Source organism: Podarcis cretensis (genome assembly GCF_951804945.1).
Source record: "Podarcis cretensis genome assembly, chromosome: 6".
Taxonomy (NCBI): domain Eukaryota; kingdom Metazoa; phylum Chordata; class Lepidosauria; order Squamata; family Lacertidae; genus Podarcis; species Podarcis cretensis.
In genome coordinates this window covers 84,160,207-84,181,590 of record NC_137175.1, presented here as the reverse complement: position 1 = coordinate 84,181,590, position 21,384 = coordinate 84,160,207, and the positions used below count along the sequence as shown (strand labels likewise).

Genomic DNA, 21,384 nt, shown 5'->3' with positions numbered 1-21,384 from the left:
TGCTACCAAAATGCAGTACTAGGAGATGGTTGCGTTGTTCTGTGGCTTTTAAGCTGTGAGGTCCTGTAAGAATCCATTCTGTATCCTATGAAAGTCAATATCAATATGAGACTGCAGGGAGATACCATCCAGGATTTTGGTGCATGGTGTCATCAATATGCAGAATACAGATAACTCTCATATTCCATTCCATCAGAATCAAGAGATGTTGGGAAAGTGTTTGACTGATGGGCAGGATGGATGCCAATAGTAGGGCTGCCATATGTCCTCTTTTTCCAGTACAAGTCCTCTTTTTCATGATGAGACTCTCCAGAGAGTCATAGTTAAATGTGTCCTCTTTTTTTGCTCTTCAAAATATGGCAACCCTACAATAAAGCCTCAGCGCCTAGGGCTTGCCGATCGAAAGGTCGGCAGTTCGAATCCCTGCGGCGGGGTGCGCTCCCGCTGCTCGGTCCCAGCGCCTGCCAACCTAGCAGTTCGAAAGCACATCAAAGTGCAAGTAGATAAATAGGGACCGCTTACCAGCGGGAAGGTAAACGGCGTTTCTGTGTGCGGCTCTGGCTCGCCAGAGCAGCGATGTCACGCTGGCCACGTGACCCGGAAGTGTCTCCGGACAGCGCTGGCCCCTGGCCTCTTAAGTGAGATGGGCACACAACCCCAGAGTCTGTCAAGACTGGCCCGTACGGGCAGGGGTACCTTTACCTTTACCTTTACCTTTACTATCCTGATAAGACAGAGGTGCTGAGGGGGGTGCTTTCTTGTCCAGGAAGTAGTCATGCAGCTTGTTCCGCCATCCTCCTTTCCCTCTTAAATACCTTGCAAGCTTTGCCACAACAGCGCAATTGTACAGCTCTCTGCTCATTCTGATTTTTGCCTTTTCCTGGCATCTAGCATAAAACAGTCTTACAGCATATAGCATATACATCCTCTTTGTTGCCCTGGGAGCTTTTTAATATGGCTTAATAAAAAGAAAGGCAGGATCCAGATCTAATTGTGTGCATATTAATCTCCCTATTCTGTTTCTTATTGGAGACCCAAATCCCTTTGCTTTGTGACGAAGCCACTATAAATAAAGTTTCCAATGTGCATCGTTCCACATTTCCAGCATTTATTAGCTAAGTTTCCAGTTGTCTTTTGAATTCTTTCAGGGTCCATATACCCAGTGGCATAGCGTGGGGGGTGCAGGGGGGGCCGGCCGCACCGGGCGCAACATCTGGGGGTTAGGGAAATCCACGGGTTAGGGGGCGCAAATCCACGGGTTAGGGGGTGCAAATCCATGGGTTAGGGGGCGCAAATTACTTGCCTTGCCCCGGGTGCTGATAGCCCACGCTACGCCACTGCATATACCAGCTATCATTTTATAGCAGTTATCATTAGCATTTGACATAATGAAAACTTAAGGCCAGTTTCCCAAATGTACTCACATGCAAGAGTGGCTGGGTAGTGGAGCAGGGTTGCAAAGCTGCTCTTCCAACAGAAGCGTCACTGATGCTTACCTGGTTGGTATGGGACCAGGGAGGTGGCAAGAAACAGGGCTGTGAGGGTGCACTGATGCAATCCTGACCTCACAGACACACTCCCACACTGGACAGGTTGGTGGAAGTGACATCGCTTTTGGGAGGCTTCAGTTATTTTGGTATATATATAAAAAAATCATGTTTAAATGGATCTGGTGAATTTATTCCAATGGCTGAGTGAGGAATCAGATATTTTTCCCTGCTTGTGAGTTAAAACCCCTAGGTGTGCTGTGCCATGGCTTAATCTGGGTTTTACTAGCATCACCAGAACCACTTTTTATCTTTTTAATTCTGTTTAGGACATTAAGAGAGGAAGATGAAAAGAGTGAAAGGAAAGAGAGTGAATAGGAGAAAATAAGAGATGGTAAAAAACAGAGGGGGAAACACAGGGAGGAAATGAGAAAAATGAACATACATATATGGTTAAATGTAAACTTTGGAACAAGAGTCTAAAATTCACTGCATGCTCTGCTTTAAATGAGAATGTTATGAAAATGGTCTATCGTTGGTCTATCTCACTCCCACCAAACTGGCAAAAATGTATAGGACAAGTAGCAAAACTTGCTGGAAATGCAAGGAAAAGGACGGCGATTTTCACCACATGTGGTGGTCATGTAACAAAATAAAAGAGTTTTGGGAATTGATCTATAATGAATTAAAAATATGTTGAAATATACTTTTCCAAAAAAGCCAGAAGAATTTTTGCTAGGCTTGGTGGAAGAAAATATTAAGAAGACAGACCAAAGACTATATTTGTATGCAACAACAGCAGCTAGAGTTTTGATAGCCCAAAAGTGGAAGTCATAGGAGAATCCGACTGTAAGGGAATGGCAGATAAAGTTGGTCGAAAACGCTGAAATGGCAAAATTGACACACAGAATTTGCAATCAGGAGGAGACAAAGTACTAAAAAGAATGGAGTAAATTTATGGTTTATATAAGTGAGAATTGTAGAAATATGAAAACGTTGGCAGGATTGAATTAAATCTTATGTCACGGTGTAATTTTTAACCCGTGAAACTGTGAATTATAGATTGGAATAAGAAAACTTGCGGAAGGGAAGGACGGAAGTCAAAGGCTCTATGGAGCATAAAGTAGGATATATGTAATAAGATGTGGTGTTTTTGTTGGTTGGTGTTGGTGTTCTTAAATCTCAATAAAAAGCGTTTGGATAAAAAATACATATATGGTTAAACATTGAAAAGTGATTTCCATGATACAACTTAAGGTCAGCGCCAGGACTGAAAATATAGACCTTCTTTTGTAATACACAGTGCTTTCTCTAGATTGACAAAAATCTCACCTATGAGTGCTGAATTTTTTGTTATTATGTTTTAACTGCAATTAACGTAGAGGGATACATCTTGGATAGTCCAACTTGCCCTCTCTGCATAAGGCTCTGAAGGGAGGAGAGGATGGATCTGGCCAAAAGCCCCATTTGCAGGCAAATTCTGTCATGTCTCCAGATACTGTATATAATTTTGCACTGTATCTCCACTTCAGTTGTATATTGTTCCGATTCATATCTTCTACGGTTCCTGTACAAGGAGCTGCAAAAAAGCACAAATCATGTCATCATAGAGATTAATTTAACAATGAGGAGTTCACTCGACAAATAAAACTTTTGAGTTGTGCCAAAAGTTAGTCATACCCATTGAAATCAATTGAGGTTCATAATGTAGTCCCATCCATCGGTCTCCTCTGAGAAAAACTACCGTATTTTTCGCTCTATAACACGCACCCGACCATAACACGCACATAGTTTTTAGAGGAGGAAAACAAGAAAAAAATATTCTAAACGAAACAGTGGATGTATGATTTTTGTGGTTCATGCTGTGGCCACAGACATGTGATCTGACAGTGAGTTTGGGGTAGCCCAATGCAAAAATCCTGAGGATCCATGTGGATCCATGCTTTGTAACCACGTTTTTGCACCACTGCGGCCCCAGGCAACAGTGGGTGCGTGATTTTTTTGCTGCAAGCTGTAGCCATGGACATGCTATGTGATCTGATGGTGAATTTGGGGTGACCCAGTGCAAAAATCCTGAGGATCCATGTGGATCCGTTCTTTGTAACCAGGCTCTCTGTCCCTCTCTTCTCCCCACTAAGCAGCTCTTCTCCCGCTTTGCTGTTTCAAAGCGAGCAAAGCGAGCCATGGAGGAGGGAAGGAAGGGGAACCATGGATCCTCTGCTCACGACTGCAGCAGATACCCCCGCCATCCGTAGACATTCACTCCATAACATGCACAGACATTTCCCCTTACTTTCCAGGAGGAAAAAAGTGAGTGTTATGGAGCAAAAAATACGGTAAGTAAAACTTAGCTGAATACAATGCTTTGCTTGCAGGGTATGAACAGCTTGTGATGAAATGGACTAATAAATTGACAGACTACATATGCAGGAATTTTATATTATTCATCCATTTGGCCAAGAAATATTTCTTCAACTTCTCAGGCTAAAGTCTTTACAAGCCATGTGCGCGGAGATTATTTTAACTGAAACCAGACCCTTCTGCGTGCATATTATGTTCATTGCCACTGACCATTCTCAAAAGAGCAACTCTAATTTGCCTGGCTGTGTGCACAGATCCAGAGAGTGAACTGGGAATGCAGAAATACAGAGGTGGAAGGGACTTGCAAATTGTTTCTAGTCCAATCCCTTGCTGCTGCTGCTGCTGCTGCTGCTGCTGCAACAACAACAACAACAACAACAACAATTTATTATTTATACCCCACCCATCTGGCTGGGTTTCCTCAGCTACTCTGGGCAGCTCCCAACAGAATATTAAAACATGATAAAATATCAAACATTAACAACTTCCCTAAAAAGGACTGCCTTCAGATGTCTTCTAAAAGTCAGATAGTTGTTTATTTCCTTGGCATCTGGAGGGATGCAGACTGGTGACTGGGAGAGGCAGACAGCCTTCTCGGTAGTGGCACTCACCCTGCGGAGAACCCTCCCTTCAGGGATCAAGGAAATAAACAACTATCCAACTTTTAGGGACTTCTGGGTTAGCGCCATCGGCAATGGCGGAATTCCTCTGATCAAGAGGAACCCGCTCCGCGAAAATCGGGTCTTGCCGCCACGGCGAAGGTGGAGACCCTTCAAAAATCCCAGGCGGAGGAAGCCTGGGAACGTGGGATTCGGCTGACACCAGGAGCGCCCCCCTACTCACAAGGAAACCCCTTTTTCGGGGATCCGAAGCGACGTGGAGTGAGTGGCGCGGTGTTTTGAATTGACCGCTATTTTTACGGAGTGAAGCCGCACAGCCGTTGCCAGAGAGCGCTTTTTCCTGTGGACAATTGGACTCTAAACAAGTACCCGTGAGTAGAACGGAAAATTGGATTAAGAAACATTTTAATTTGGCACTGAAGCGGGAAGGTTCTAAACAGGAAGTCCGCCTTCCGCTTTTGTAAATAGACTGAAGCAAAAATTGTGCAAGCTAAAGTCTGGAAAGTCGTATATAAAGGTTTAAAAATCCTCCAGTTTTAACCATCAAAACCCCTCTTGGAAGCAGGAGTAAAGAGGGGGAATTTGGATTGTTCAAGCCTGCAGGAGAGAGAGTAAAGAAAGATAAATTTCCATCGTCTCAAACCTGGGAACGGGGTGTCAGAGACAGAGATTTTTGGGGAAGTTCATTGACTGTGAACGGAACGTCTTTTGACAGATAGTTAAAGAAGAGAAACAAATTGCTTCCAATGTTGCCTTTTGCATTTAAAAGAAACAAAAAAAATTGAAAAATGAAAGTAATTCTCTTTTGTTGGACCTGCTTTCAAAAGATGGATACAAATAGAAATTGTCTCCTCTAGAGGGAGCTTGTTAAATTGTTGCTGGAGTCAATCTGGGGATTTCACTGCTGTGGAGATTAGGATCGTGGGACCAGAGTCTGACCTTGAATAAAAATGTGTTTGGAAGAAGTTTTGGTGCTTGCCTTTTGCAAGACAGGTGCTTTGTTGGAGCAGATGCATGAGAAGATGGATTTGATGACTGTTGCAGTCAAAAATTTTGGACAAACAGCGAATATTTATACAGAAACCACTCAGGAGCCAACCCAGGAACCTGTTTTGACAGGGCAAGTGCAAATGCAGAAGATAATGGAGGAGGTTGCTGTTGAACCTCAAGTAACACATATGGAGAGACCCGAGGCCCTGCAGGAGCATAAGCCGCTGTCTTTGAAGACTGAATTTGGAGTGGGCCGGGGGCGTCTGGAGTTGTGGGAGCTCTTAATTTTGGAGGGACTTTGAAACATCCTTTTAAATATTCTCTGGACTACACTGATGACTGTGGGGAATGGGACTGTGGGGAATGGGCTGATCTGCTGAGGAGAGAGGGAGATATTTTTGAGTTGGAGTATCCCCGAGACCTACTCCTCAATGAGAAAGGAAAGAAATTAAGAAAGAGATCAACAAAAGACAAGGTAAAGTGCAGGTACAAACAAGAAGAAGATCTGCAGAAGGGACATGGAAAAGACTTAAGAGCCTCGGACATAAGATTACCAGGTTGATGGACTAGATGGAATGGACAGTAAGGACTGACATAACCCGAGACCAGGAAGAAGAGACATTGGAGGAAGATTGGAAGAAAATTTTTAAAAAATTATTTTGGGAATTAGGGTAAAATTAATGAGCATTAGGAAAAATGTTGGAATGAAAATACTTGGCTTTAGTAGAAATGATATAAGGAATTATGTACAAATAAATATTAAGTTTTAAGCTTCAAGGTATTTTATGGTAAGAGAAGGTTAAAATAAATTAAGGTAAATTGAATGACAGAATATAGTGAAAGATGGAAAGGATTTGCTGAGCTAATTAATAGGTTAGACTGTTAAGACAAATTACCCAATAAAAATTGAGAAAGATGGAAAGAATTTGCTGAAACAAATAACTAAACTAGAATACGAAAAGGGAGGTGTGAGGATGAGGAGGTCGATGAAACAAGTAAATGAAAGATAAAGATATGGAATATTGGATGTGTGTTTTTTTTATTGTTATTGTTGTATTGGTTTTTATGCTTTTCCCCCCTTTTTAATGTATTGTTATGTATGTTTTGTTAAATTTTTGTTTTCTTCTTTCTTCTTTCTGTAATTTTTGAAACTTCTAATAAATATCATTTTTTAAAAAAAAACTATCCAACTTTTAGAAGACATCTGAAGGCAGCCCTGTTTAGGGAACTTTTTAATGTTTGATATTTTATCGTGTTTTTAATGTTCTGTTGGGAGCTGCCCAGAGTGGTTGGGGAAACCCAGTCAGATGGGCAGCATACAAATAATAAAATTATTATTATTATTATTATTATTATTATTATTATTATTATTACTACTACTACTACTACTACTATTACTACTACTACTACTACTACTACTACTAAATGAGGAATTGGAACTCATGACTCCACTCATTTTGCCTTATGGGAATGCCATCTGAAGTTCCTGGGAGGATCTGGGATGGAACAATGCCAACTGCTGACACCACACTGGTGCCACTAAGTCACAGGTTTTTGAACTTAGAGAATATCCTTCAATAAAACAGCAAAATCAAAGATTTAGAGAAATTTCCTGTACCTGCGCATGTTGGTGTATCTGTCCAATGCCCGTTGACACATCGTACATATTCATCTCCTTGCATATTGTAGAGAGCTTGGCACTTATACCTTACACGTGCCCCTGGCATATATTCCGAAGTTGCCAGGCCCAGAAAATCTCCATTTTCAATAGAACGTGGAGGACCACATTTTCCCGCAGCATCTGTGGTGATGCATTGAAACAGAAAAAGGAATCTATCACATGGCACTTATTAGGATTACACATATGACTGTGCACACAAGCATTTCTATAATTCCGCTTAATTATTTAATTTAAAATGGAAGAAAAGTTTCAATATACCTTCTTATTGAGCTATGCATATCTGCTTGGCAAAAAAATCAGTGAACAAATTGTCTTTCTAATGTCTCTTCAAGTGTGGCTGACATTCCATCAGCACCTCCTTAGTTGGTCAAATAGACCAATCATTAAAACAACTAGAACCTATTTTGACATGGATGGGATCTGACTGGGAGGAGGAGGCGGCTGTCCTCTGAATTTTGCTCAGCTCTTCACTATCAAAATTTATCATATTCTGCTGTTTTTGAAAATCTCTGTCAGTATCTTGCAAGTGTCTATTTGTAAAAGTTGATTCTGCAGAAGCATAAAAGTCTATAAAATGTTGGTTCCTGAAGGTCTTGTGTTTTCATAAACACCTCTATTAGTTTCCCCCTTTCTGCCTCTGATGTCTGAAACTCCTGCCCCAAAAAGGAGGTAGCCCGGGTACCCCAACGGGGTAGCCAGTGTGATGCTATCTAGATGTTGCTGGACTACAACTCCAATCAGTCCCAGAATGGCCAATGGTCAGGGGAGTTATAGTTCATCAGCATCTTGAAGCACTAAGTTTGTTGTAGTTGAATGGGGGTAATTCTACTGGTTCTAAAACCTTGGCTTCCTGCTTAGCAATGTCTGAAGTGGGATGGGATGAGGCAGGGTGCACCCCATCATTTTGGGCAGACGTATTTGAAGATGACCTAACCATCCCACTCCCCTTTCTATCCTGATCTGAAACCACCCACACCTTTCAAAACTACTCCTTGTAAGCGGCGCTGCACTCTCAGTCGTCTCCTGGTTTCTCCCTCCCCTCCATATTCTCTTTTTCTAGTTGTCTTTTTACATTCATTCTTCTTACAGAATTTTGTATGTCCTTATGTCAATAACCATTCTGTATGGATTGGGGTGACAGCTCAGGTACAGATACAATAAAACGGTATCCAATAGCATCAGGAAGGCTGCACTAGAATGATCTGAGATATTGATCAGAAGCAGGGGCGTACGAAGAGGGGCAGGGGACAGGGGTGCCATGCCCCGGGTGCCACCCTGGGGGGTGACAAGATTGTCCACAGCCTCCCCTCCAGCTGTAGAGTGGCTGAGAGTGTGTGCATGATGTCTGTACAGTTACAGGCGCCACATGCACGGCATCCATATGGCTGCCGTGCGTGCGCGCCCCGCCCCAGGTGCCAAAGAGGATTCCTCCGCCACTGATCAGAAGCTCTCTTTTCTCCAAGCATAAAGGTAAAGGGACCCCTGACCATTAGATCCAGTCATGACCGACTCTGGGGTTGCAGCGCTCATCTCACTTTATTGGCCAAGGGAGCTGGCGTACAGCTTCCGGGTCATGTGGCTAGCATGACTAAGCCGCTTCTGGCGAACCAGAGCAGCGCATGGAAACAACGTTTACCTTCCCACCGGAGCGGTACCTACCTATCAGAACTAATGGCAATCTGGGAGAAACCCAGATACCTGTTAGCTCCGATTGAGCACCAAAGAGCAGTTTCTTTCCGGGGGGGGGGGGGTGACAGAAACAGAAGAACAAGGGGAGGTGTGGATAAGCCACTCTGTATATACATGTGTATATAAGTACATACTGATGCAGACCACTAAAAATAAGCAACAATAATGTACATCAACCCTTCAATAATTGTGCTAAGACATGCAGATTCCACTTACTGCTGCACTGTGGTAGAGGTGACCATCCATTCCTTGTGCATTCTGCTATATTTTGTCCATCAGCTAGATGAAATCCACTGTCACACTGAATTTGAATTAGATCCTCACCATGATATATATTTCTTCGAGGTCTAAAAGTGCCATGAGCCACCTTTGGAGGGTTACATGTAATGTCTATTTTTTAAAAAATGAAGTAAACATGTGACAAGGAAACAGAAAAACAAGTGGCAAAACCACTTAGATTAGAGGCGCTGCTTTCTCTTTGTCTATGAAGGGTTGTTGCTGTTGTTGTTTTAAGCCAATCTATTTACCCAGTAGTATCAGGGCAAAAAAGACAAATCCTACAATCTAAATTTCAATAGGGGCACAGGATAGAAAGAAGAAAGGCAAAGATAGCAATGACACAAGGAAGAAGTGGAATGGGAGAGACAAGTGTCACTGGAGAGGAATATGAGAAAATACTCCTATTATGTGGTCATTGTTTCAACAAGGGATGAGGGGTGTGGGGTTCCGACAAAGGTTTCACTGAAGACATGAGTTCTGAAGAAGTTGGAAAGAGAAACCGCTGGTCATCGTGCATGCTGATTTTAATTTCAGGGATTGAGTTATGAAGCCCACATAACCATTGCAGGGCAACAGAACATCACATTTTCAGAAGCAGGAAAGAAAGATTTAGAAGAACAAACTAAGGGAGCAAACATAACACAAAACAGCCCAATGAGAACTTGGTGTATTCTTTAACCAGGGATAATTGAGATTCTTCAAGCAGTATATAATTTTTGTTATTTTAAAAATAATGCCATATTGAATTACCTTCACATTCAGGATACACAATTGCTTCTCCATTGCACCGGATTACAAAAGCAGACGGGGAATGATTTGCTGCAGGAGCATGCCCTGGTTTACAGGCAAGCTCAACAGAAGTACCACGTTGTACATATAAGTTTTGAAAACGATGCTCATCCGATTGCCCAACCACCTCAACTTTCTTGCTTTCCATTTCAGCCAATGAGATTGCACAGGGCTCTGTGATGAGAAAGAAAATAGATTCTTTTCATGAAGGCAACCAGAGTATATATTTGCCAGATTGGAAAACTTAAACGAAAAGGAAGATTGTATATACACCAGTCTTGGCAACACAAGTCAATTTTTTTGACATACCATTGCATTTGGAAAAAGCAATAAATTCTCTCTCTCTCTCTCTCTCTCTCTTAGGGTAGTGATAAAGCGGGATATCAAATCCAAACTCTTCTTCTTCTTCTCTCTCAGCAAACAGCATTTCCAGGATAATCATTAAAGTCATGTGAGAACCTGTGGCCTGCAGGCAGAATATGGTCTGTCAGGCTATTGCAAGTAGTCTACCAGGCCTGGTCAAGTAAAACTCCTCTTCTGCTTCTGCTAAGGTGCCTCTTTGCAGTATCATTGCTAAGAAGTCTTACTGGTCAGGAAACAGCAATAAGACCTCCTATCACTGGTACTACAACACCACTTAAGTGGTTTAGTAATGGCATTATTTTCCAAAGGGTGAACTCGTTTTTGGCATTCATATAGTGCAAGGATGGGGAAGCTGTGGCCCTCCAAATATTGTTGGACTACAACTCCCATCATCCTTGACCGTGTTGACTAGAGATGATGGGAGCTGGAGTCAAACAACATCTGGAAGGCCACAGTTTCTCCCAATCACATACACTGTGCTTATTAAGTTTCCAAAGTACTTCACATAGATGATGATGATGATGATGATGATGATGATGATGATGATGATGATTTATTTATACCCCACCCATCTGGCTGGGTTCCCTCAGTCACTCTGGGTGGCTCCCAACAGAAAATTAAAAACATGATAAAACATAAGATATTAAAAAGTTCCCTAAACAGGGTTGCCTTCAGATGTCTTCTAGAAGTCAGATAGCTGTTTATTTCCTTGAATCTGATGGGAAGGTGGTCCACAGGGTAGGCACCACTACCAAGAAGGCCCTCTGCCTGGTTCCCTGTAACTGCGCTTCTCACAGTGAGGGAACCACCAGAAGGCCCTCAGAGCTGGAACTCAGTGTCCGGGCTAAACTATGGGGGTGGAGACGCTCCTTCAGGTATACTGGGCCGAGGCCATTTAGGACTTTAAAGGTCAACGCCGACACTTTGAATTCTGCTTGGAAACGTTATTCCAGCAACTAATTTTCATAGTATTACTATCAGTATTAATTTTCAGAGTATTAGTACCTATGCTTTCAAGTACATATGCTTTCAAGATATGAACTAGGATTGTCCCTCTCCATATCTCACATGCTTCATGGTGGTGCTTTACTAAGGAGAAACAATTATGTGAACCTTTCCCAAATATATCACATATAAAAGAAATTAATGAAGCAACCCTATATGCATGCCAGAAGATGGAATTTCTATCAAAACAGAGGGGGGAAAGTTCTTACCTAGACAAATGGGCACTTTTGTCCAGTTCCCATTGTTACAAAAAGTTCTGTTTTCTCCTTCCATGGCATAATATTTTTGGCATTTGAATTCTACTGAAGAGCCAGATGCATATTGCTTCTGTGATAAGGTGATAATGTCTCCATTCTCAATAGTGGGTGTGTGGCTACAGTTTTTCCCCATTTCTGGTAAATAATAAAGTGATAAGAACAGTGACTTAGTACAGTTACCAAAGATCAAAAATAAAGGACTTTGAAATCCCTTTGTTCAAATCAGGCATGTTGAGATGGAGTATTTCTCTCTCTCTTGAGATACAGTGGTACCTCTGGTTATGAACTTAATTCGTTCTGGAGGTTCGTTCTTAACCTGAAACCATTCTTAACCTGAGGTACCACTTTAGCTAATGGGGCCTCCCACTGCCACCGCGTGCCACTGTGCAATTTCTGTTCTCATCCTGAGGTAAAGTTCTTAACCCGAGGTACTACTTCCGGGTTAGCGGAGTCTGTAACCCAAAGTGTTTGTAACCTGAGGTACCACTGTATTTGAAACAGAGGAAAAGCCAGTTCCAAATCAGATGCAATAGCATGGCATCTAAATAATGCAACCAAGGTAATCAGCTCCTGACTGCAAATTGATTCCCTCAGAACAGGAAGCTTTGAAGGAAGAATTTCAAGATGTGGTGTTGCCCTTTGTCTTCTCCACCCTATGGTGTAAAAAGACTAGTGGCAACACCTTGCACAGTGCCCTGACTCTGGCTGAGTTCTTGCAGACAGCACTGCTGCTTGTCTTCCTTACCCTGGGGTGGAGAAGACGAGTGGTGATATCTTGTGGAAACCTCTGGCTCTCGCTACGTTTGCAAGAGGGGGGCATTTTGACAGCAGCAGAAGTTAGGGGTGGAGTGCAGTGGGGGGTCAGGGGACTACACATTCCCTTTTCACCTCAGGTGGTGAAACTGGACACACCACCTCTGGTCCCAGATGAATATGGTTCTTGTGTGCAAGTGCCGTATGAATAAAAACTAGATTTCTAGCAGAATCAAGCTATGGTCCACTGGACAGAGAACAAGCACTGGGGCCCTGCAGCAACTCAGATAATGTGGAGACTCTCTGAACCAATGAGAAAGACAGCACTGGAAGCATTCACTTTTGAACTGGAAAGCAATGTAGTTATAGACCATTTGAACATTTAAATAACCACGGAGGAATTTTTCAATATGAACAGCATGTTTACCAGAGATACACAACGGCAAATCCATGTGCCCATTGATACACTTCCTGACTGAAGGAGCTGTGATGATATGCCCTTCCTTGCACAGGAACTGCAGGGACTGGTTATGCTGAATCACCTGGGACCGTCTTCGCTTCCCAGGCAGGAGCAGGTCTTTTGCGTCTAGCTGTTGTTTTGTGACACCACAAGGTGCTAAAAGAAAGAAAGGGAGGGGAGGCGGGGATTATCACTGGGACTCATTTCTCTGTGTGTCCTATTCCATTTGCCCTCTTTGTGCTGCAAGGTTACCTCATATCTGTAGCTGTCTTTATGTGTTCAAAACGGGAGGATGTAAACACATGAGGAAACACAAAAGGGTTTCATTTGCTGCACCCACTCAGTCATTCATTGTGGTTTCTGTCAACTTCCATTTACCGTATTTTTTGCACCATAACACTCACTTTTTTCCTCCTAAAAAGTAAGGGGAAATGTCTGTGCGTGTTATGGAGGGAATGCCTATGGGTGGCATGCCTACGGATTTTCCTCCTCTAAAAACTACGTGCGTGTTATGGTCAGGTGTGTGTTATAGAGCGAAAAATATGGTAAGTCCTGAAATAACCCATTAAGGTCAACATGGGAGTAAAAATAGTCTGTAACTTGCCACCCAGTGAAATGTATGGGGATGTATTTAATAGCACCACCCTATAGAAGTAACAGGGACGCAGGTGGCGCTGTGGGTTAAAGCCTCAGCGCCTAGGACTTGCCGATCGAAAGGTCGGCAGTTGGAATCCCTGCGGCGGGGTGCGCTCCCGCTGCTCGGTCCCAGCGCCTACCAACCTAGCAGTTCGAAAGCAAGTAGATAAATAGGGACCGCTTACCAGCGGGAAGGTAAACGGCGTTTCCGTGTGCGGCTCTGGCTCGCCAGAGCAGCGATGTCACGCTGGCCACGTGACCCGGAAGTGTCTCCGGACAGCGCTGGCCCCTGGCCTCTTGAGTGAGATGGGCGCACAACCCCAGAGTCTGTCAAGACTGGCCCTTATGGGCAGGGGTACCTTTACCTTTACCTTTATAGAAGTAACTCTCATTCAGTGCAATGGGCTTAATCCTTGGGATGGGGTATAGGATTACAGCCTGTATGTCATTGGATTGTGACCCTTCTTTTCTTTTTCCCCCTCACAGTCTTGAGAAAAGGAACAAGAGCTCCAAGATGCAAACTGGCCCAAAGTGACACCTTGATTCCATGTTGGAGGTAGGATGTGAATTCAGATCTGGTCCAACTCTCAAACAATATGGCAACTCTGGCTATCGATGTTTGCACTAAATAACTCTGATACAGAATGTGAATTCTCTAGTTTCCTCAAATTACAGCATTCTGCCCAATTATGCAAATCCATTGATCCATATTAGCAGAATTAAAGTAGCCATACAGTGTAAAGAAGAGGGATCTGTGATCCCTCAAATATTATTGAATTATACCTCATATCATGATGGGAATCATAGAATCATAGAATCATAGAGTTGGATGAGACCACAAGGGCCATCGAGTCCAACCCCCTGCCAAGCATGAAACACCATCAGAGCACTCCTGACATATGGTTGTCAAGCCTCTGCTTAAAGACCTCCAAAGAAGGAGACTCCACCACACTCCTTGGCAGCAAATTCCACTGTCGAACAGCTCTTACTGTCAGGAAGTTCTTCCTAATGTTTAGGTGGAATCTTTTTTCTTGTAGTTTGGAACCATTGCTCCGTGTCCGCTTCTCTGGAGCAGCAGAAAACAACCTTTCTCCCTCCTCTATGTGACATCCTTTTATATATTTGAACATGGCTATCATATCACCCCTTAACCTCCTCTTCTCCAGGCTAAACATGCCCAGGGAGCTGCTGTCCAACAACAATCCAGAAGGCCAGCAGTTCCCAATTCTTGACAGAGTGTTTAAGTCCTCAAACATGGAGAAAGCAACTTTGCATGCAGATGAGTTTCCAGAGGCTATGTTGGACACCCCACATTTTGATTTAGAGTTTGCAATATTGAAAGTCAAGATGCCTCCTTACCCAAGCACCTGGGTGCAGGTGTCCACTTTTGCCCACGACACGTTATCCATTCAGTGCCTTCCAAGACATATCCAGGGTTGCACTTGTATTGTGTTCTGTCACCCTCCAGGTACCTGGCCTTCTCATCACTTATCATTTCCCCAAAATCAATGTCAGGTGGTTCTAGACAAACTGCAATTATATTTACCATCAATATCAACATTCTCACATTTTCCTGAAAGCACAGTAAATATCAGGGACCATGCTGTGGAGGACGGCACTGAGGAGGAATGGTGGGAGCCTCCACCTGCCCCCCCTCCCCGATCCTGATCCAGATCCTGAATTTTCCCAGGAGCAGGAGCACAGTATAGATTGGGAACAGTGGTTTGCAGAGGGGCATAGTTCAGAAGGCAGAAGCTGGGATATACTGGATGGTGAACACCTAGGAGAAGAAACACTGGAAGGGAGAGGGTTAACAGATTCACAGTCTCTAGCCAGCATTCCTCCACCGCCCTCCCCAAAGCTAGAAGGGTTCAGAAAGTCACAGAACAGAAAGCACAGAGGGGACAAGCTGAGATTACGAGACGTAGAAGTGACATAGGTTCATAGGGACAGAAGGGGGTGGGCTATTTAATTGGGAGCACTGCTATCACTAGGAGATGGGTTTGTGGTTCCCTTGCTGTGATTACTAAAGTTTCTAACTAGTAAAAAGAATCCTTTTCCTTTGTTCTGCATCTACAGCCACGGGGGAGGACGCCAATTCCCTGAAGCCTGACATTTAATAATTAAAGCTGTACTTTGAAAGCAAACACAAGTCAAATATTTCCCATTATTTTTTTTAAAAAAGTAAGCTGATGCTATCATTTTAATGTTATGTTAACGTTTAGATGTTTTTTTAAAATATTTATCTGTTACAGCCTTATAGTTTTTGAACTAACTATAACTGGTAAAACACATTTTGAAGGTTGGAACTCTGAAAGACACATTAAAAATGTGTTAAATAAATGCATCTTAAATCCAATATTTTTCAAAATAACCGTCTATATTGGTAATCTTCAAGTATAAGCATTTATAAGGCTGAAATGCTCTACCATTAACAATATAATCATCATCATCATCATCATTTATTATTTGTATCCTGCCCATCTGGCTGGGTTTCCCCAGCCACTCTGGGCAGCTTCCAACAAAGATTAAAAATACATTAAAATGTCACACATTAAAAACTTCCCTAAACAGGGCTGCCTTCAGATGTCTTCTAAATGTCAGATAGCTGTTTATCCCTTGGACATCTGATGCGAGGGCATTTACAAGTTGATATATTACTAAAATCATTACCGCTAAGTATACTGTTGAGCTTTTCATACATTAAAAAGTGTGGGCTCACCATTTTGGGAAGTACAGCATGTCCACAGAAGAAATGGAAGAACGGAGAACAGCCAGCTTTCCATAGCGTTGCTTGTTGCTCTGGACCACAGGATACTCACTTTCTACAACTAATTTTTCTAATGACTGTCCTTGCAAAAAAAATCACTGGTGGTCCGTGGCTCTGTGCCACAAGAGGAGGAAAGATTACTGGAATGGGGAACATGAACTTTGAAACCAACAAGGAGTGTTTGCGAAATATTTGCATTGACACAGCATTTGTTGTGGTGATGGCAGCTAGGCAGAACAGCAACAAACCTTTCTTACCAAGTTGCAAACTTCTGAGAAAGCCCTTTTAGCTGTCCTCTAACAGCAATGTGCGCTACTAGGCAGAGCTAGCTCAGCTCCACCAGTTGCAGAGAAGCAGCACCAGCACTAAAGCCAATTTTGGCTGAGACCTTGTCTGAAATCGGCACGCTTTCACTTGAAATTGGCAGCAATGGAGGCACAAGGGCCAACTTATCCATTAGGGTTAGTGGCGCCCTGCGCCAGGGCACCCGCCCATCAGTGGCACCCAGCAGCAGGAGTCTGGGACATGCTGGGCAGCGGTGGTGGCTCTTCCTACGGCCAGCTGTGCTCTCTCGCTTCCTGCCTGGGAGAGGAGGTGGTGGTGGTGGCACGCAAAACTACACGGCGCCCTTCTCCCTCCTGCCCGCCCCGTGGCAGTAGCGGGACTGCTGAGGAAGCCCGCATGGCAAGCGAGCCTTGAGCTGCCCAGCTCAGGGGGCGAGGAGGACAAGGAGGGGGAGAGGCGCCAAGAACATCACTTGTACCAGGGCGCCAAATATGCTTAAGATGGGCCTGGGAGGCACCACTTCTCTGCCAGTGCCAGATGTTGCAGGGCACACAGTGGAGGCAGTGGTGGCAATGGGTCGTTCTAAAGGAATTATAATATGGATAATTAAAGGTTGCATTGAGCTTTATTCCATGAAAGAAGAAAGAGTTAATCTATCCCACTCACTTGAGTGGACTCAAAGTACAAACGGTCACGTAGAAAAAACAAGTTCCTGCCAAATAAATTCCCAGGAACAATGCGGATGTAATAACTTGCCATCTGTTTGCTTAAAAAAAAAAACTGATTGTGAAATATTAAGAAATGCCACATTCTGGATGCTTATCAAAATAGGAAATATTACATTGTTTCAAGATCCCAGTTTCATGGATTTTGCACATAGCTGTCAAGCGTCCCTTATTTGGCGGGACAGTCCCTTATCCCAGCGCCATGTCCCGCTGCTGTCCCTTATTGATGATGTCAATTACTGAAGGTAATGGGGCCCTTTCTATGTCCAGCTGTCCTTTGCCAACAACAAATTGTTGCTTTTTTTGTGTTGAATATATGCTATGTGGTAATTTATGGACCTAATAGGTATCTAAAGCCATTTTCATGCAACAAAATATGTATTTTATCAAAGTAATTGTTGATCCCTTATTTTGGCTGCTGATCCCTTATTTTCGAGGCTGCTGGTCCCTTATTTTCACATCTGTAAGTTGACAGCTATGATTTTGCACTGTTGCTTTACCTATTCACTTCCCTATTTCAAGGGGGGCTAGTTCACAACAGCCCTCCTCCAGTCATTTCAAATACTATAAGTGAAGACAGCAACCGTGTTAAGAGAGATGTTGAAGACTTCCTTGTTTCAATAGGCTTTGGGGAGCTGGCTGCTTTTAATGAAGGGGCTGGTGCCGTGTTGTTTTATATAGTTTCTATATAAACTATATATACGTCGTTTTGAAACCAGCTCCCCACAGAGCACATCTTTAGGGAACTGGCTTAAGGCACCAGGCCCGTTGGCAGACTCACTCTGCATTACAAAGATGGCATGATGGGTAGCAATATCAACCCCACTGTGTGGGAATCCCTTGTAGTCAACCACAGTGCTGAAGAGACAGACAGTCAGGTTGGGCATCCATAGCAGGGACCAGAGGAGGAATAACTGCTGGGAGGAACACAGAAATAAGAAATGAAATGCTATATCTGCCACAGCACAACCGGATGCCTTTATCAGCCCCAGAAGCAACAAAACATGTCTCTCCCCTATCGGTCTCTACAGCCATAGCAGGTGCTGTAGCTCTCCAACTGTTTGACTTCACTCCCAAAAGTGCAATCCTCCATTGTCTCCCAAGACAGACAAATGCTAGCAGATATATGGTTTTAATTCTATCATGTTTAAGTTTTTAAATGGTTCCCGCCGCCCCCGCCCCCCCACCAAGTTTAAAGTTGTGATCAAGCTATAAGCTGTCTTAAGTCCCTTCAGGGAAAATGGTGGGGCATAAATATAATACGATGATGATGATGATGATGATGATGATAAGCTTGGACTACTGCAATGAGCTCTACATGGGGCTACCATTGAAGGTGACCCGGAAACTACAACTAATCCAGAATGCTGCAGCCAGACTGGTGACTGGGAATGGCCGCCAAGCACAATTCAAAGTGTTGGTGCTGACTTTTAAAGCCCTAATGGCCTAAGCCCAGTATACCTGAAGGAGCATCTCCACCCCCATCGTTCAGCCCAGACACTGAGGTCCAGCTCCGAGGGCCTTCTGGCTGTTCCCTCACTGTGAGATGTGAGGTTACCAGACAGAGCCTTCTCGGTAGTGGCACCCGCCCTGTGGAACGCCCTCCTAACAGATATCAAAGAAATAAACAACTATCTGACTTTTAGAAGACATCTGAAGGCAGCCCTGTTTAGGGAAGTTTTTAATGTTTGATGGTTTATCAAGTTTTTAATATTCTGTTAGGAACTGCCCAGAGTGCCTGGGGGAACCCAGCCAGATGGGAGGGGTATATATTATCATTATCATTATCAGAAGGGGTGTACGGTATGTCCCATCCCCAAAGCCCATGTGTGCAACTGTCCACCTCTTTCTGCACATTGAGCTGGAAAGTACATATTATTGGCACCATCCTAATGTCTAAGGGGAATGTATTTCAAAGTTTGGGTGCCGCCACCCAGGATGGTGCTCTGAGTACTCCTTAAATTACCTTCAAGTGCATGTGGCACCCCTGCCCTGACAAATCCATGCTTACCATGGGAAACCATCTATGTTCTGCTGGTCCCGATTGTGGAGACGTAGCTGTTAAAGGCATAAGAACCACATTATCCACAGTTTCCCCCATTTTCCTCTATCTGTCATGGGTCCCACAGGAGTGTCATGGAGGTTCCTGAGGAGAAATGTTTAGAGAGTTGGAGCTGGAGGGTCCTGGGGAGGGTCCAAGCATTTTTGTGGGATCACTGCCATAACTCGAAGAAGTGTCCAATCCCACTGAGCGATTCAGGAGCCTGGGGGATAAAGAGCAGGATACCAAGGAGGGGCTGAGCAAGTTGCTAAAGGAGTCTCTACAGCAGTGGGCCCAACTCACCAAATGCCCCCTGCCACAGGGCTGCCTGTGGCTCCACCTCCTCCTGTCAGTGAGGAACCTGCCCCTTCTGCGGAGCCAACTGAGAGGAAGTCTGATGCCAAGCAAGCCTGTGGGTCACAGTTTGGTGCATTTTCGTATTCCTGAGCCTCCCCTCCCCCCAACTGCCCCCGATGATTTTTTTATTTTCACCACAGTGCAGCACTCCCTGCTGCCTGGTGCTTTTTGCTATTTTAACCCAGACACCTCCTTACAACAATATTATGTCATCATATAAGTGCCATTCTCATTTCATTCAAATTCCTGATGTGGACTTCCTTTGGAAATACTCTATCAGAAAGGAAAGAGGGTGTAGCTTCACAGTGCAAGGGCTCATTGAGTGGTAGAATAAATATTATGCTTTGGATAGTGCTGCTTTTAGTTAGCAAATTACACATCCTCTTTCTGAGATTAGCAGAAAAAGTATTGTGAGATCTCCTTTCTCTTCCACCTCCTGCTTCCTTTTTTCACTTCCTTCTCAGCTCCAACTCCTCCTAGAGAAGGGGCTTTTTTCTTTTTCTTTTGGGGTTTCCCCCTCCCAGCTCTCTTCCTCCGTATACCTATTTCATTTCCTCATCCCTCTAATATTTGTTGTTCCTTTACCCCATCGGCCAGAGAAACAAGCAGCTGCAGCGAGACTGGCAGAAGCAAGAAAACAAAACAAAAGACTCATTGCTTTGCTACCAAGATTATTTTACATTTGAGAGGCAAAGACATCAAATTGTATGGGAATCAGATTTAGGCCACCCAACTGAAGATCACAAATGGGATGGTATCTGGACCACTCTCCCACTCAAAACCACCTTGGCTTGCTTACAGGAGACTTTGCTCAACATCCAATGGCAGTGGACACCAGTCAGGCTGGCAAAAATTAATCCTTTCTTTTTAACGTTGGAAGGGCTGCGGAAAGCTTGGTTCATTTATTCATGTTTGATGGGAAGACCCTCATGTTAAAAACTTTTGGAGTAGAGTAATTCTTCATTATATCCCCAGCTACTGGCCAACCCCTTTCTCCAAATCCTGCCTTTGCCCTACTAACTTTGGACATAGACTTAGGCTCCACCCTGCACCACAGCAAACTAGTAGGCTTCTTACTGACCGCAGCACGATTAGCGATAGCTTGGCAATGGAAGAACAAGGCAGAAATACCCTTGAACATATGGGAAAATAATATATGGGATACAGCAATGTCTGAGCATCTCAACAGACACAGGAGGAGAATTAAAGGCATTACAAATAAAGACATCTTCCAACACCTTCCTTTCTTTAACTATGTTAATGACCAAAATCAAGAACTTCTTATACCGACTCCTCAATATTCTCAGTGGAGAGGTTACGTTAAGTAATATGTTTGAATGTGTAAGTGTATGTCTAAGAGACAATGGATGAATCCAACACCATCAGATGCACTGTTGGATAAGTGTTTAATGGTTATTGTATTTGATTGTTGTTGTTGTTGTTGTTGTTTAGTCGTTTAGTCATGTCCGACTCTTCGTGACCCCATGGACCAGAAGCACGCCAGGCACTCCTGTCTTCCACTGCCTCCTGCAGTTTGGTCAAACTCATGCTGGTAGCTTCGATAACACTATCCAACCATCTCGTCGTTTGCCGTCCCCTTCTCCTTGTGCCCTCCATCTTTCCCAACATCAGGGTCTTTTCCAGGTAGTCTTCTCTTCTCATGAGGTGGCCAAAGTACTGGAGCCTCAGCTTCATGATCTGTCCTTCCAGTGAGCACTCAGGGCTAATTTCCTTAAGAATGGATACGTTTGATCTTCTTGCAGTCCCTGGGACTCTCAAGAGTCTCCTCCAGCACCATAATTCAAAAGCATCAATTCTTCGGCGATCAGCCTTCTT

At 43.7% G+C, this 21,384-nt stretch overlaps 1 protein-coding gene across 2 annotated transcripts; it reads right to left on the bottom strand.

Annotated features, from left to right (window-relative positions):
• Positions 1–2,432: 2,432 nt before the first annotated feature.
• Positions 2,433–16,450, bottom strand: LOC307218757 (complement factor H-related protein 5-like). Of its 2 annotated transcripts, XM_079981565.1 has the most exons (8): positions 16,093–16,448; positions 14,730–14,900; positions 12,702–12,890; positions 11,474–11,656; positions 9,858–10,070; positions 9,045–9,218; positions 7,077–7,259; positions 2,433–3,066 (listed from the first exon to the last, which is right to left on the bottom strand). In XM_079981565.1, exons 1-8 carry the CDS (start codon positions 16,154–16,156, stop codon positions 2,861–2,863), a joined length of 1,383 nt encoding a protein of 460 aa, XP_079837691.1. In that variant the 5' UTR covers positions 16,157–16,448; the 3' UTR covers positions 2,433–2,860. The 2 variants fall into 2 exon arrangements, with proteins under 2 accessions (XP_079837691.1, XP_079837692.1); XM_079981566.1 differs by lacking the exon at positions 12,702–12,890 and having other exon boundaries at positions 16,093–16,450.
• Between the last annotated feature and the right edge of the window lie 4,934 nt (positions 16,451–21,384).